This window comes from Poromitra crassiceps, assembly GCF_964638095.1.
Source record: "Poromitra crassiceps genome assembly, chromosome: 1".
Lineage (NCBI taxonomy): Eukaryota > Metazoa > Chordata > Actinopteri > Beryciformes > Melamphaidae > Poromitra > Poromitra crassiceps.
The window spans coordinates 109,612,163-109,628,957 of record NC_139623.1 but is presented as its reverse complement, the minus strand read 5'-3'; the positions used below and the strand labels follow the sequence as shown (position 1 = coordinate 109,628,957).

Sequence of the window (16,795 nt, the reverse complement as noted above, 5' to 3'; positions counted from 1 at the left end):
TGATGAAAAAGCAGACCTCTCTGTTGACGATGAAAAAGTAGACCTCTATGTTGACGATGAAAAAGTAGACCTCTATGTTGACGATGAAAAAGCAGACCTCTATGTTGACGATGAAAAAGCAGACCTCTGTGTTGACGATGAAAAAGCAGACCTCTATGTTGACGATGAAAAAGCAGACCTCTATGTTGTTGATGAAAAAGCAGACCTCTATGTTGTTGATGAAAAAGCAGACGTCTATGTTGACGATGAAAAAGCAGACCTCTATGTTGACGATGAAAAAGCAGACCTCTATGTTGATGATGAAAAAGCAGACCTCTATGTTGTTGATGAAAAAGTAGACCTCTATGTTGACAATGAAAAAGCAGACCTCTATGTTGACGATGAAAAAGCAGACCTCTATGTTGACAATGAAAAAGCAGACCTCTATGTTGACGATGAAAAAGCAGACCTATATGTTGAGGATACCTCTATGTTGATGATGAAAAAGCAGACCTCTATGTTGATGATGAAAAAGCAGACCTCTATGTTGACGATGAAAAAGCAGACCTCTATGTTGATGATGAAAAAGCAGACCTCTATGTTGTTGATGAAAAAGTAGACCTCTATGTTGACGATGAAAAAGCAGACCTCTATGTTGACGATGAAAAAGCAGACCTCTATGTTGACGATGAAAAAGCAGACCTCTATGTTGTTGATGAAAAAGCAGACCTCTATGTTGACGATGAAAAAGCAGACCTCTATGTTGACGATGAAAAAGCAGACGATGAAAAAGCAGACCTCTATGTTGACGATGAAAAAGCAGACCTCTATGTTGACGATGAAAAAGCAGACCATGAAAAAGCAGACCTCTATATTGATGAAAAAGCAGACCATGAAAAAGCAGACCATGAAAAAGCAGACCTCTATGTTGACGATGAAAAAGCAGACCTCTATGTTGACGATGAAAAAGCAGACCATGAAAAAGCAGACCTCTATATTGATGAAAAAGCAGACCATGAAAAAGCAGACCTCTATATTGATGAAAAAGCAGACCATGAAAAAGCAGACCTCTATATTGATGAAAAAGCAGACCTCTATGTTGACGATGAAAAAGCAGACCATGAAAAAGCAGACCTCTATATTGATGAAAAAGCAGACCATGAAAAAGCAGACCTCTATATTGATGAAAAAGCAGACCATGAAAAAGCAGACCTCTATGTTGATGAAAAAGCAGACCATGAAAAAGCAGACCTCTATATTGATGAAAAAGCAGACCATGAAAAAGCAGACCTCTATGTTGATGAAAAAGCAGACTTCTATGTTGATGAGAAAAAACAGGATGTGCTCTGGTAATGGTTGCATCACCTCAGCTCTAAAATAATCCTATATAATAATAATTATAATTAAAATAATCCTATAATAATCTAAATAGAGCTCTTCCCTCTGAAGATGCAGGTCAAAGTTCTCTTCCAATGAAACTGCCTCCTTCCAAGTCTATTAACATTGTGGGAACGCAGGTCACCAAATCTCTGTTGAATAAACAAGCTACTTGTGAGTCCATGTGGCTTTTGTTTACAAGCCCTGGTTCACTTGTACAGTAATTGGGCGGCGTCAGCCCAAAGAAACCAAATACAAAAATTCAACAAAGTAACATTTCCCACCATGGTTCACATCAAAGAAAATAAATTGCAAGTGTGATCACTCCCTTATTTCTCCTTGGCCTTGAAGGCAAAATGTGTAACGGTAATCTGAAGGAGGCAGGTGTGTGCTGCCCAATGTACAAAGCTTCTCTTCACCTGCCAGTGGCTCTGTCCATGGTGCTGAAGAAGCCTCTGCCTATTTGTATACAATGTAGCTATGGCTCAGTGTTCATATCCTCTTACTCTAAAGCCATTCTAGTGTGCTTTTGTATGTAGTCTGACTGTTGTAGCCTTTCAAAGATGTTGTTTCAGGCGGATTTTCCCTCAGGCCAGTGTCACTGGCAGGGGTCCAGTAACAGGCTCTAAGCCAGCATTTCGGCTTAAAGCTGTCGTGCAATGTGCTGCACAAAGAAGCTTTCTGAGTGTACAACATTGCTTTTATTTTAGCATGGTTAAAGGTTTTAGCTGTAGTTCAGGACACACACACACACGTATGTATGTACACAACATCGAGTAGCTTGTTAGTCATGTATTTTCTGAGTAGTTTAGCTACACTGACAGCCCACAATGGCATGGCATGTCGGCCCAGGATCAAAAGGGACCTGTGGAGGAAGCCATGGTTTACCTACTTTCCACGGTCAACACCAAACAACATGGTAAAGATCCAAAACAGTAGTGCTCGGTCTCCAGGCCAACATTGCCAGGAGGCAGAGTCTCTCAGCCTGCACTGTGAAATGACTTGATATGGTGGTTATTTCTGCCCCATGTGTCTTCATCTGGCACAATGCAACTGGCAGGTATTCTTAATCAGCGCACTCGTGGGACCCCAGAACAAACAAACATGGCCGCCTCATGCCTTGCGTACAGTAGCCTACAGTATGTAGACAGATGTGGCCTGTCTCACTCACAGAGGGATCTGAGCTGTCTTCCTCACACACCCTGAGGCAGTGAACCTCAGAGGGCACATGTCACGTGTGCGCACGCACGCATGCACGCACGCACGCACGCATGCATGCACGCACGCGCACACACACACACACACACACACACACACACACACACACACACACACACACACACACACACACACACACCCACACACAAATGCTTGCTGTCAAAGCCCAATAGAGATGAGAAACACAACAGAGACAAAGTGCCCCAGGCTTGGGCTGCTATCATCCTATCTACAAAACTGTTGTGGTGAGGGGAAAAACAACGTCTGCCTATTGATTTTGACAATTTGTGTGCTGAATGGCACCGGATGTGCTTGTATGATCACATTGATACAGGAGCTGTATTAGGATCAGTCAATCATCTCTCCTGCATGTGCTCGAATGTAATGGAGGCTGTGTTTACTCCCTTCGTTATGACTGATAGATAGATAGAAAGACACGACTGGAGGGTCCTTGAAGAACCGCCGCTGGCTTGTTCTAAATTAAACAGTGTTCTTATTTTGTTGTTCAATAATTAAATTAATTAGGCCTTATCTTTTCCCACTCGACCTCGTGTTTGTCTGTACATTCTCTAGAAACTACTGAAAGTTCTTTGATTTGAATGGCTTCTCCTCATTCTGCTCAACCATCTGCTGATTTGTTTGGAACAGGCTCTCACTCAACAGATTACTCAAAGCACTAATAGCAGCAAGCTAACATAAGCATTAGCCTGGCTGCTCGCCTTAATGTGGTGCTTTGGGACAAGCTCCCAGTAGCATGTTGTGCATCCCTTTGCCTCAAATCATGACATTTAAAGATCATTATGAGAAATCGTGACACTGACTGGAGCCAGCAAGTCACTTAAAACCAGATGCCATTACTGGATAGCTTATTCATTTTGGTTTAGTTGATCTCTGCAGTGATAAAACACAGAAGTAAAGTGATAAGACACAAGAAGAAGGGGAAAAAATTATTACGTGCAGCTGGGAGACAAAGGCCAGACAAAGATGCAAGTGAATTGGATAATAGACCAAAATGACAACAGAAGACAAGAAAGGGGGAAAACGGTAGAGATACACTCGGTCTGTGTGGGAACGCCCACAAAATGTTACTACGGCTGGCGTGCGAGTGGGGTAAAAAAAAACATCTCAATGGGCTGACTCACCAAAGGACGGTGCTGCAGCTCTACACGACAGGATTGGGGATTCTAGAGCAGGTACATAGACGTCTGTTCAGATGTGCATTTACTGCGATTGTTGAATCACTGATCCTGTCTGCCTGGGCTGGGCTAGCAGCTAAATGCTAACTATGCTGAATGGCGAGAACGGTAGGATTTACCCCACCCCGACCATGCCCCCAGCCAGCTACCCCAGCGTCTATGACGAGACATCGACTCAACCTATGCTGTAACAATAACAAATTGTATACACAATGTTGGAGAAAATATTAAGTTCCATTGGCATTTCCTAAGCTATAAGCTAAGGCCTTGGCCACACTGATCCGTCAGAAAATGGACAGAATTATTGAACGGACAGATGTCTGTCCGATGAGAACTGAGTCTACGTCAAACCCCTCGCCAAAAGCGCCGGGGCTGCTCCGCCCTGCGCAGCCTGCGTGCAGCTCCTTGGAAATGTGACTCGATGCAAATGACATGAACAGCGCGAGTATAATATAATGTAGATCATGTGCAGATAACTGGAGAGAAGTACCGTATATGCACTACATTCTCCCCTTGGACTAACTTCTAGTCACTGAAATCCTAGTGAAATCACACAATTTTACTCATTTTGCTGGGGAATCCCTTATAGCCTCGTTCACCGCCTCGGCCATCTTCTTTGAAAAGTTGAAACAAATCTCGGAACGCCTCCTCTCGAGACCTCGACTCTGATTGGCTAAACGGACAGTGACTATCCGACCATCCGACCATCCGATATGTCCATCCAGAAAAAGTTCATCCCTCTTCAACTTTCTGTCCATCAAAACGTATGCCAATTTTCTGGATACGTACGCTTCTGAGTGCTCCACGGACAGTCGGACAGCTGTCATTGAAAATGAATGGAAGTGAACAGAGAAATGAACGCACACGGACAGACACCACGGATCAGTGTGGCCAAGGCCTAATAGTTGCCTAATAATTGCATACGCATAATTATGCTTTGAGTTAACATGACATGACATCTCACACATATTCACCCCAGTGGCATTGAGGACTTCTCTCTTTGGCTGAAACCTTGGACAGTGCATCGAGTGCCATAACAACTGATAACAGTCTCCCTGTCAGACTGGAGCAGCGCACACACATTTATCCCCCCCTCCTCTCTCTGTTTCTCTCTGCTTTCCTTTACAGTATAAAGCATATGTCAACTGTCAGTCATTTGCTGAATATTTGGACTCTGTATAACGTATCAGAATGTGTACATTGAGATTCAGTCCTCTGACAATACAGATTGCCAGAGAATGTATGGGTTATTAAATATACTTCTATAAGACATCTTTCTGGCTCCTGGTTTCGATTAATTTGGTTTATATCAGCTGTTATATACATTAGCGGATGAGGAGTGGAAATTCCATTCCCTAACACACAATTTAACAAAAAAAGCACAATATGATGTTGTCAGACCCCCTGTGGACAGAGTCTTCCAGCCATGCATTGGCTGTAAGTATTCTGGCTGCTTTGTGCTCTGCCAGCAAATATGACTTGTTTTTCCTTAACTGGAATGTAATTGAGTTTTAAGCATCTAAATTTGGATAATACCCATCATTAGTGGGACTACAATACAATTAGACTAAGAGGGAACAGTGAGGATGGTTCCTTCTGCTAGAGGGGATTGTGGTTTTAAGGCAAGTCATCTCAAAATGATCTATATGTATAAAGCATTTCAACAAACAGGTTAGTTACAAATGGATTTACAAAAAAAATCATGAGTTAAAGCTATCTCGTAGATTTGCCCTATTTGTCTAAATGAAATTCTGGTGTATGGACATTTCTCAACCCACGTGAAGTGATGGATCACAATTTAAAAGTGAAATGCAGACAGTTTCCAGTGAGTGATGCTTTATCTTCTGCCTCTCTTACCACATTGGTATCCTTTGTTATAAAGCAGTCATAGATTGGCCAGAGCACCACAGTTTACTGACATCACATTACATGCTTTCTGGGTACTAAAGTTCAAATCTTTCAAACAGTTACCTCTCGCTGTCGTTTTGGAGCTGCCAATGTGTGTAGTTAAGTCCAGTTTTAATAAAACAGGAAGTGTGTGTGTGTGTGTGTGTGTGTGTGTGTGTGTGTGTGTGTGTGTGTGTGTGTGTGCATCCATGCGTGTGTGTGTGTGTGTGTGTGTGTGTGTGTGTGTGTGTGTGTGTGTGTGTGTGTGTGTGTGTGGCTGGCAGTCGAACCGTGCCTATCTATACCATAACCCCCCCTACCACACACACACACACACACACACACACACAATATAGCCTACTGTAGGCCTACTTGCAAGTCTGAGGTCTCTCTCTGTGCGCTGTGCACACAGAGGGTGTGTCTTTACGCATTGGTGATGGCGGAAACAGGCTATTTGAAAGACTACATGCCCAAGATCATCTATGAGTTGTCTTCCACAGCCAGCTTCTTTAGGTCACTGTATCGTTACACACAGTAATTACTCCACTACTCCTCAGCTATGAAAATTACATTACATCAACAAATGGCTGTCACTGTCAGTAACACAACCACAGTTTTATCATTTAGCTCAATACACAGAAAGACTCAGAAATTAAAAGCACAACGAACTCAAGACAGACTGAGACGGGTGTGGGGAATCAACAAGCAGAGAGACACAACAAAACCCGTGGGTGGGTCCAAAACTCCCCCTGCACACCGACATCAGCTACCCCAGCCTGGCCAGCCACACCAGCAATAAAAAAAAAGTTGAACTTACCAAAGCATTAAATCCTTTCATTGAACAGGCATCTTCATCTAGAAAACTCTACCGCCACACTTCCTACTTCCAAATCATCATAAACTCCTCCCTCCTTGTCGTTCGTCTCGTCTCCTGGTTGGCTTGTATTCGCGAATGTCTGGAAATATCCCACCCACAACTCAACTAATTGTGATTGGCTAACCCCACAACTCAATGAAATTCTAATTGGTTAAGACAACTGTCATCAAAATCGTCATCCCCATGCCATGACCATTTACTGGTATTCACGAAGGGCTGCTGACTTGCTGTCAATCAAATACCATTTCCCTCTGGAGGCTGGTCCAAATATTTAACCCCATATTTGCTCAAACAAAGTGAGTCCAAGATCATAACAATTTAGGGGCATTATTACTGTTATTTCAGTGAATAAAAACTAATAAATAACAAATACAAATAATTTATTAGGGGGGGGAATTATTTTCTTTTCAATTTTTTTTTACCTTCACTGAATACCTTGAAGGCCCGGACGGTTCCCCTCTGGTGGCTGGTACGGAGGAATTTAAGGGAAAGCGAGCCGCACTAAATAAATAGGTCCTTAGTTGTCTGATGTGTAGTTTGGTATGCTGAGCACCTTCTGCCCGGATCAAAATCTCAAGCCAGCTATTTTTGAGCAGCCGACTGAATTGCTGTGTGAAGAGCTGTCTCTGACATCCTTTCTGAGAACAACCTGTATGATCCTCTACTGAGACTGCACTTTCGTCTGAGGTGGAAACTGCTAGATCAGCTAGAGCTGCCGGTCAGTCCTCTGTTCTAATGTTGCTGACCTATCTGCTGCCTTTGACACGGTTAACCACCAAATCCTCTCCACACTCATTGAGCTTGGCTTCTCAGGATCTGCTATCCGCTGTTTTGAGTCCTACCTCTCAGGGAGATCCCAGTGTCTTGGAGAGGGGAAGTGTCTAAATCCCACTGCTTGTCCACAGGGATACCTCAAGGGCCTACAGTAGCCTCTCTGTGGGTCTAAAGTCTTCTAAAAATAGGTTTGTAGGAAAAAGGTCTAATACTTTTTAATAGTTAATAATAACAGCTGATTTTCATTCATGCTAGCAATTTTGTGAGTAGGAATCACTTATTCACAAAAGGTAGATATCTCATGTGTGACAAATACATGTTGTATAATATGGCAATTGCAGTGTTCGAGAAAATATATCACAAAGGCTACACCTACCGATGTCGTGATGCCTGTGCAAGCTCGCCTGTTTGCATCTGTGTGTAGGTAAAATATGTGTTTGATCCTATCCTGACTAGACCCATTCTTCTCAGAAATGTACCAGTCTCCTTATTAAAGTCTGTGGTGCCTTCATGTTCTCTGCTCTCTCTTCATGAAACTCACTGCAAAATTATTTAAAGCTTAAAGAGCTGGTCTGTCTGTCTAGGCAAATTTAAACTGCTTGCGAATGATCTGGTGGCAGACTAAAATAAGAAGCCGTCTGCTTTTTTTAGCCAAGATTTAAATAAGTCTGGGCCATGAAGCTGCTTGTTTGATATTGGGCTGTAACTGCCTACTGGAGCGCTTATATAAAAATATGTTGCTATCTCTTCTGTGTGTTTCATTCTATTTAGCTTTGTTGATTGTTCTCTGCTGTTGATTTCTTCTTGATTCCTACAGTAGCGCTAGGCCATGTTTTGCTTGAGAAAGTTTCTTGATCTCTACGAGACTAGCTGGTTAATTAGGTGGTGGTTAGCTTGCTTAATAGCAAGCTGATCAATTAAATCCTTGGTGGCCTAGTGGTTAGATAGATCATTTTGCAGAGCCAGGTTGAGAGTTTGCATCCCAGCAGCCTTGGGGTCCTGCTGAAGTGTCCTTGAGCAAGATACAGAGCAAAGACACCTCTTCACTCATTGTAAGAAGCTAAGACTGTAAGAGCATCAGCTAAACTGTAAATATAAATGTCTCCTCCAAAGTCAACGTATCCTTCCCTGCTGCATCATCCGGCAGCTGTTTTGCCTGGGTACCATTTCCTTGTATGAAAACACCAGAGGATTAGTTCCGCTCGAGAGGGATTTTAGCTCTATTGATATTAAAAAATAAATCTCTCCTTGTGTCGCTGTTACATTATTACATTTTGCCTGTGAGGCTCCCCATGCCTCCCTCAATAACGCCTTTGAGGCTCCCCATGCCTCCCTTGATAACACCGCGCTAACGAGTACGGAACGCCCAGAGGAGAAGCCTCATCCTTAGCAACATTAAACCTGATCTAGATGATTGGTGCGTCAGCCATAGGATGAGGAAACAGAGCTGCAACATGGCGCTAGAGACCGTGGAGGCAGCATTGCAGAGATGTCTTTCAGCAGGTCTATCTCATCCTGTTGATTATGTCCAGTTGTATGCACAGGGGACCCTCACTGTTTATAATGGTTTATAAGACTAACCATACCCTTGTTGGAGAAACCCTCGGCCTCACCCTATATCCCCACGCCATCAAAAAGGATTGTCGCTCAGTGATAGCAGAATCCAATTCAAACTGGGGAGGTTTTATCCTCAGGTCTGTCAACTAGTCTGCTGGGTTTATCCTCAGGTCTGTCTACTAGTCTGCTGGGTTTATCCTCAGGTCTGTCTACTAGTCTGCTGGGTTTATCCTCAGGTCTGTCTACTAGTCTGCTGGGTTTAGCCTCAAGGAAATCTCTGTGTTAGTTTCCTCACTGAAGAGGAATGAATGTACACCATACTCATCTGGATCTGCTAAAGCTTCTCCTGTCATGTTTATATTGCTCTGTAGGGGAATATGACCCCGCTATTCTCTATAGCAGTGATTCCCAAAATGTGGGCCGCAGCCCACTACTAGTGAGCCGTGGAGGTACTGCAGGTGGGCCGCGAGTGGTCTGCCAACACTCCCGATTTTCGGGGGCAATCATATGGCTGTAGCAGGGTATTTCTTATTTTTTATTTTTCCGTTTCTGCAGTTAGCTTGCTAGCTAGTTAGCGTTGTTGTTTTCATTTCGGCGGCCAGGGACATTTACAGCGACACACAGGGAGGAGGGAGCGGAAGCTGCTCTGATTGACATGGTCGGAGTCAATGACAGAGCGTGTAAGCGGGGAGCAGAAATCCGGCAGCGACTGAAATGGTCGCCTCCAATGGGAGAGCAGCTGTAGAGCAGGGGAGGGCTTATGCCAGCAGCCTGTTTCCATGCAGCCAGAATCCTCTCACGGAAGGGGGGAGGCTGGAAAGCGAGACTAGTTCAATGGGTACCCACGATCTTCCCTTTACAGATAAGGTAGTTTTTTTTTTACAGCCTAGCATTAATAGCTTGTGGATTGATTTCTTGTTGTTGTTCATCACATTTTGTCTCAACAAATGTAGACAAACCACACAAAAAGTAAGGGGGGAGAAAATGTTACCAATCTGCTTTTGGGTATTTTGCTGAAATGTTTTTGTATGTGGATGAATTATAAATTTCCCTTATGCCCAAGTTCACATGCTCTGTTAATTAAATAAAAAGTATATAATATAAAAAACTATAGGGAATTACATCATCTTCAGGTCCTTACACATCAAGAGCGATGCGAATATACGGCACGGAATTGCGATGCGAGTTTTGACCCACCTGTCAATCACAGCCACAGATGTGTACACGTTGGAAGCGAATTTCTGAAAAATCGCCCGTGGTTCGAAAAAATAAACACTGCAATAACGCTCAGCGAAACTTCGCTGTTGGTATGCACGGTTGCATTGACTGATATAGGTTCGGAAAATATTATTGACGTGCAAATTAATCGCATGAAAAAAACGCTCCCGATGTGTAAGGACCTTTAGTCTCATGTCTTGGTCAGAGTTGTGGATTGGGTGGGCCCCAGAAGATTTTCAGATTTCAAAGTGGGCCGCGGCATTCTTTGGAAACCCCTGCTCTATAGTTCAACAATTGTCAGCCAGATGGCATAGTTTAGTCATAAATTGTTGCTTTTCAACAGTTGTTATTGTGCTAGATTGTGTTTAGGATAATGTCAGCTTGTGTCAGGCAACAGAAAAGACTTAAAATAAAAGTAAATAAAACATGCCAGGCTAGAGAAGAGCAATTCACTATCCTTGTAATTTAAGGATTATTTCTCCTCCCCACATGAGATTTGAATGCTCTTTTGCCAAAGTTTAGTAGTCCCCACTAAGGCTGCGTGTCCCCCCCGAACATTACACTCGGACACAAGAAGGGGGAAAACAAGATAAAAACAAAACAAAAAAATTGTCCAAGTAAAATGCTGATTCTAAATATAACTGAATCACTTTGTTTGACCAAGCAAATCAATTTTTTTGTCTATGGAAAAATGAATGGCTGACCAGTCACCACCAGGGACACTGGAACTGTTTTTAAGTAGGGGGTGCTGCAAGGAAGGGACTGTGAAAAATTTACTTTTTTTGGACGTTTGGATGTTTTTTAGCCATATTTAGAGAAATATCTAATTTTAAATTAACATTAGGATTATACTGTTATTATGTCATTATTCAGTTTCTGAGATTCAGTTTCTCACTCACTCATAGGCGATTCTAGGCTTTGCAAACAGGGGTAGCACCAGCAGGATAAAAATATTAGTCTGACTGGGGGGTTTCTAGAGGGGCCGTGCCCCCCCTGGACATAGAAATCTTGTACATTTTAAAGTAAAATGCATGAATCTGATGCACTCTGAGAGCAAAATGAAGAGGCTAATCTTCACATTATTATCCTCTTCACTGTGCTGTGGCTTTACAATGATGAAAAAAGAATTGTCTAATAAACACAGGTGCAAGCAAAACACTAATGAGGGTTTCCAAATTCCAATCATGGAAGTTTGAAGCAATATGCCCATAGGTTAATCCGGCCTTGGCCCACAGTATCCTATTTCTCCATCGCCCGGCTTCACCCAGTGCTTTTCTGATAAGTTTAACATTTCTCTTCGCTTTTGAAAGTGCTCCTCTCGGATGAAAAGAAACACCAGCTGCAGCGCTTTTTGTGCCTTTTGTGCTCCTTGTGGACACTTCCTGTTCATCTTTTGTGCTCCTTGTGGACACTTCCTGTTCATCTTTTGTGCTCCTTGTGGACACTTCCTGTTCATCTTTTGTGCTCCTTGTGGACACTTCCTGTTCATCTTTTGTGCTCCTTGTGGACACTTCCTGTTCATCTTTTGTGCTCCTTGTGGACACTTCCTGTTCATCTTTTGTGCTCCTTGTCGACACTTCCTGTTCATTTGAATGCGGAAAGGGTACTGGAGCTGAGAAGAAACACGCAGCCATAGGATGGAAGTCGTTGGGGCCAAGGTGACATTTTGGGCAAAGCATCCTTAAAGATGTCACTAGGCAACTTTACAAATTGGTGGTTCCAAAAGGCAGCAAGAGGTAACAGTTTGAAAACAGTGAAGTTCAGGACACAGAAATGCTCCATTTGATGTCCGTAAACTCATGTTTGTTATGGCCTGCAGCCCAGTCTAGGGGAAGTGGACACAACTGAAAAGAGTGTGACTCAGCACTTCTCCCCGCTCCCAAGCAAGAAAAGAAAAAAGTAGCAGGTTTATCCAGGGTTTACCTTTTGCTTCAGGGTGGGCATAGCCAAAACAATAAACAGAGGAATACAAAGCCAAGTCTAGCTTACCTATCGAAAATAAAGGAAAACAAATGATAGGGAGCTACTAGCTAACCTAACTCACACGAGAAAACAGAATACCAAAGGGTGACCCACCCCTACAGGTCTGCTAGGTATTTACAGAGAAGTCACGGTCCTTAAATACTGCAACTGCATACGTACAATAAGTACAATAGGTACTGGAGCTTAGTTACAAAGTCAGCATCACACATGGTGTGGCTGGTTGGGACTTGGGAGCAGGGAAGCCGAGAGAGCCCACACTCCAGCGTGAGGTCGCAGCAGTTTTGCTCCCACTAAGCTTTTCTTGGGAGTTTTTCCTTGTATGCATTTAGGGGGGTTCCTAGATTCCATGAAGGGTCAAGGCTGAGGGATGCCGGGAGGTTACTTACGTGGTAGATTAGGCTGTTCGGCCCTTGAGTGGGTTCCAGGAGGTCACCAGCAAAAGGGGAATCATTTATTTTCACTCTAATTCGATCCTTGTGACAATTTAGGGGTCTTGGTGTGAAAGGTTTTCTGAGCTAGATTGTTTGCCTTGTTGTGCTGCTTGTTTGATATAAGTTGTTCGGGTGAAGGCTGAGGGTAGAGTATGTTAGGCTGTAGAAAAGTTTGATTGTTTGCCTTGCTAAAATCTGCTCTTGTCTACTTTGTTTGTCTTCCTGTCTTTCCCTCTTCTCCCTCTCCTGTCATGCTTGTTTTATATAAGTTGTTCAGTTTCTGTTTATTGATTGTGTCAGTTAGATCTATAGCCAATTTCTGTGAAGCCCTTTGAGACTTGCCTGTGAATTGACTTGACTTGACATGAATCCAGAGAGCTGGCAGAGAGAGAGAGAGAGAGAAAGAAAGAAAGACAGAGAGAGTGGAACAGAATATGCTGATATGCATACTATACATAGCGTAACCGTGTCCTGCATCGGACACCTCATTGCCTGTTTCGTCACGTCCGGGTCAGAGGTCTCTCGACGTGGTTTCCGGTACTTTAGCGGGCATTTCAGATGCTGGATCGCCGCTTTGTGAAAGTGGAACTAATTTATACATCTATATGTGTCAATATGTGGAATTTCATATGAATATGTGCATGGTAACATGTCAAATTACTTTAGGAAAGTGACTTTGATGACAGAAAGCCATAAGACGTGCTTGGGCGACGAGAGTTACTGATCTTTAAAGTTGCTAGCTTGCTAGCTAGCTAACGCTAGCTTTGTCTAAAACACAACAAGGCCAGCAGGTGGCAATAATGCAGCAAAATGGGACTCAGCGACCACTACAAGCCACTCTCTTTGTTGACTATTACTGGCTTGCTAACCACTGGCTTGCTAACCAGCAGAGCCGCAGAGTGAGCTGTCCGTAACAGGACAAGAGCAGCTTCCAGTTAAGACGCCAGCGGTAGCGTCCTTTCCCCGACTCTGGTAAATCAAAGACACAACTAAAATAAATTATTTCAACGGTATGTTGCTAGAAAGAAGTTCGACTTAACGTTTTCGCCGTTAAACTACACGGAAACATGACATGATCATTGTAGCAGTGTTTGAAGCACAATTTTAACAGAAGTTTTGTAAAAATATTGTCCGATGCAGGACACGCTTCCGTTACTACAGAACAGCATACTGTACATGATACCCACTGTGTCATAACAGATGATTAAGAAGAACCCAAAGGGACGATGGAGGAAAATATCTAACGTTGTTGAGTCCAGCTTTCTCTGGACTAGGGATGTTACGATACTAGAATTTCTACTTCGATACCAATACCCAGGAAAATATTGATACTCGATACCATTTTCGATACCACACGGCGGGAAGACAACACATCAAGAGGCATAAAAAATAAAGACATGGACGGACAGATGCACGCTTCTCCATAATCTAGGCCTGATAAAACTCATTAAAAACTTTGACCTGACAGACACAGCAGATTACACCTGCTCTAGTCATCAGCCTATCATAACACAGCAGATTATCCCTGCTGTAGTCATCAGCCTATCATAACACAGCAGATTACACCTGCTCCAGTCATCAGCCTATCAGAACACAGCAGATTACACCTGGTCTAGTCATCAGCCTATCTTGAACTTGAACTTGTTGAAGCAAAATATACCCACCAATGACAGGGAGGGAGAAATCAGTGGTATGTTTGATTTTTCATTAAGAGAAAGCACTGCTGATATTAATATAGATGCAAATGACTCTTATCGATACTATCGATACTTTTGACAACCCTACTCTGGATGGAGAGCTGCTGCTCACTGCTGTTAGGAGACACTTTGTATTTCTTCACGTTTTACTGACTCTCTCTTTGCGGAGAAGTGTCCAAATCAGACAAAAGAATGTCATTTAGGCAAACAGGGTGAATCAGTACAGGGTCTTGGTTAGGGGGGATGGGACTCTTCTCTACTGCAGCAGTTTGTGATTTAGGCTGACGGCTGTATTTTATATAGAAATCTTGCCAGTGCAGTTTTTAAATAAACTATGATTCAGCACTATGATTCACAGCATTAACAGTAGCGAAAGTTTGCTGATGTTTGTGTAGTGATTACCAGATAATCAAATCATGCATTAAAGGTTTTATCTGGTCCTTCAGCTGTTCTGAGGCCAAAGAACCATGTGGCTATCACATGAAAATAGTGGGGTGAGTTTACGCCACGGGGCGCTACAAGGCGGTGACATCCGCGTTACCCAGGGCCTTGGGTTAGTTTTAGTCTTGTTTGTGTTGTGTTATGATGAAGGCACAGTGTCCCCCAAGAACAAGCCAATAACCTACCGCTGTACATCAATATGATTCTGTTTTTTGGCGTGTGAGGTGAGTCATTTCAGACCCCTCGCTGTTTGGTGTACGTGTCAAGAGTTCTTAATGTTATTGTACAAACTGTATGTGTTTGTGCTGTCTAGGTGTCCCGACGGCCCCCGTCCCGGCACAGTGCGACCCTGTCAGCTGCCCTGTAAGAAGGACTGTATCGTGACCCCGTTCAGCAATTGGACACCCTGTCCCATTACGTGTGATGCAGGTACAGTAAATACATGAAATCTTTGTGAAATAACATGAATGGGTTGACGGGGTGAAGTCATGCTTTTAGACACTTCCCAATTTATATATTTAAGTTTACTTTGAGTTGGTTTTCAGTGTGGATTTGGGAGTTTTAGTTTAGTTTGGTTTTAGTGTAGTTTTTATTTATTTTTATTCAGTTCAAGTTTGAGTATTTTTTAGTAAGGATGGTGTTTTTTTAAAGGTATGATGCTAGAAATTCAGAACAGGTGCTTGGGAAATGTTTGCATTGTGTAATATAGACAATAAATAATACATTATTTTTCAGATATTTTATGACCGAGCCTAGTTTTTTTGTTTATGTGCAGGGTAAAAAGGGAATAAACTTTTCTTTCAAGTGGGCTCTTTGTTTGTTTTAATTTTTGTCCCACATTGTGATGTCACTGATGATGGCACAATGTCTATGACGACAAAGCGAAAAATGAGCTGCTTAGATTTTAAAGGTAAATAAATTTAATAAGAAGTAATTTGTACCTGCGTACTTCACAGTTAACAAACAGTGTACATCTTCATATAGGTGATACGGGCAAGACACAAAACGCAACGCGTTTCAACCGTTGGTTTTCATCAGGCTGTATGGGAGGGCGTCGGCCACCGCACCAGGTTAAATAGAGAACATAGCCTACGTGGCACAGGTAGTGTGGAGTGACGTGAAGGGGGCAGAGCCCTGACGTCAGAGGAAATGGTCTGCTCTACTAGGATAGACAGAACTAGCAGAGATCCATACATGATGATATATTACAAAAATAATGCAAAAATAGGCTACATGTCACATCAATAATGCTGTAGGAAAATACAGGTCCTATCATGTTGATGTTAATGCAAAACATATCAGCAAAATCACGCAAGGATATGATGTAAGAATCACACAGAGCAATGCATATAATTAATGAAGAATATAAATATAACATAACAGTAGGCATTCCAGTACTACAGACTTCAAGATCTAACTAAATAAAGCATGCAAGGTCCAGCTCCTCATTAAGTCCGTTAGGAGCAGAGGTATCCAACCTGTGGATCCAGTGCGCTTCACGCTGGAGAAGCGTCCTGTCTAGGTCGCCACCCCTCGGGTGGGGTTTGTTAACTGTGAAGTACGCAGGTACAAATTACTTCTTATTAAATTTATTTAATAAACTCTAAGCAGCTCATTTTTCGCTTTGTCATTATATTTGCCTGCTGAGTTGCTTTGGTCCACACCTTTTTGTGCGTTCCTACAATGTCTATGACATCATCACTGATGATGTCACAATGTCTATGACATCATCAGTGATGCAACTCGAGCAATTGTGATGTCATCATGTCTATGACATCATCAGTGATGTCACTCCAGCACTCGATGATGTCATCAGTGATGGTCAGTCGAGCAATTGTGATGTCAGCCGAGCTGCGGGCGAGGCTGAAGTTGAGCAATTGTCTGCTGTGTAACGTCACTCAAGCACTCGATGATGTGATCAGTGGTCACTCGAGCAATTGTGATGTCATCAGTGAGTGATGTCATCAGTGATGCGAAGTTGGCAAATTGTGCACTGCGCATGCCAATAGAGCAGGCAAGGCCACGCAGCAGCCAAGCTGAAGCGAGGCTGAAGTTGAGCAATTGTCCGCTGTGTGAGGTCACTCGAGCACTCGATGATGTGATCAGTGATGGTCACTCGAGCAATTGTGATGTCATCAGTTATGCAAAGTTATATATATA

The 16,795-nt window shown here is 42.9% G+C and overlaps 1 protein-coding gene across 1 annotated transcript in view; it reads left to right on the top strand.

Moving 5' to 3' along the window:
* thsd7ab (thrombospondin, type I, domain containing 7Ab) overlaps nucleotides 1-16,795 on the top strand; it is a gene marked incomplete at both ends in the record, with an annotated part of 285,247 nt that overhangs the window by 175,399 nt on the left and 93,053 nt on the right. The window contains one exon of the mRNA XM_083641760.1: nucleotides 14,949-15,064. Within this exon, the coding sequence (XP_083497886.1) occupies nucleotides 14,949-15,064 (116 nt within the window). The remainder of the gene's footprint in view (nucleotides 1-14,948; nucleotides 15,065-16,795) is intronic.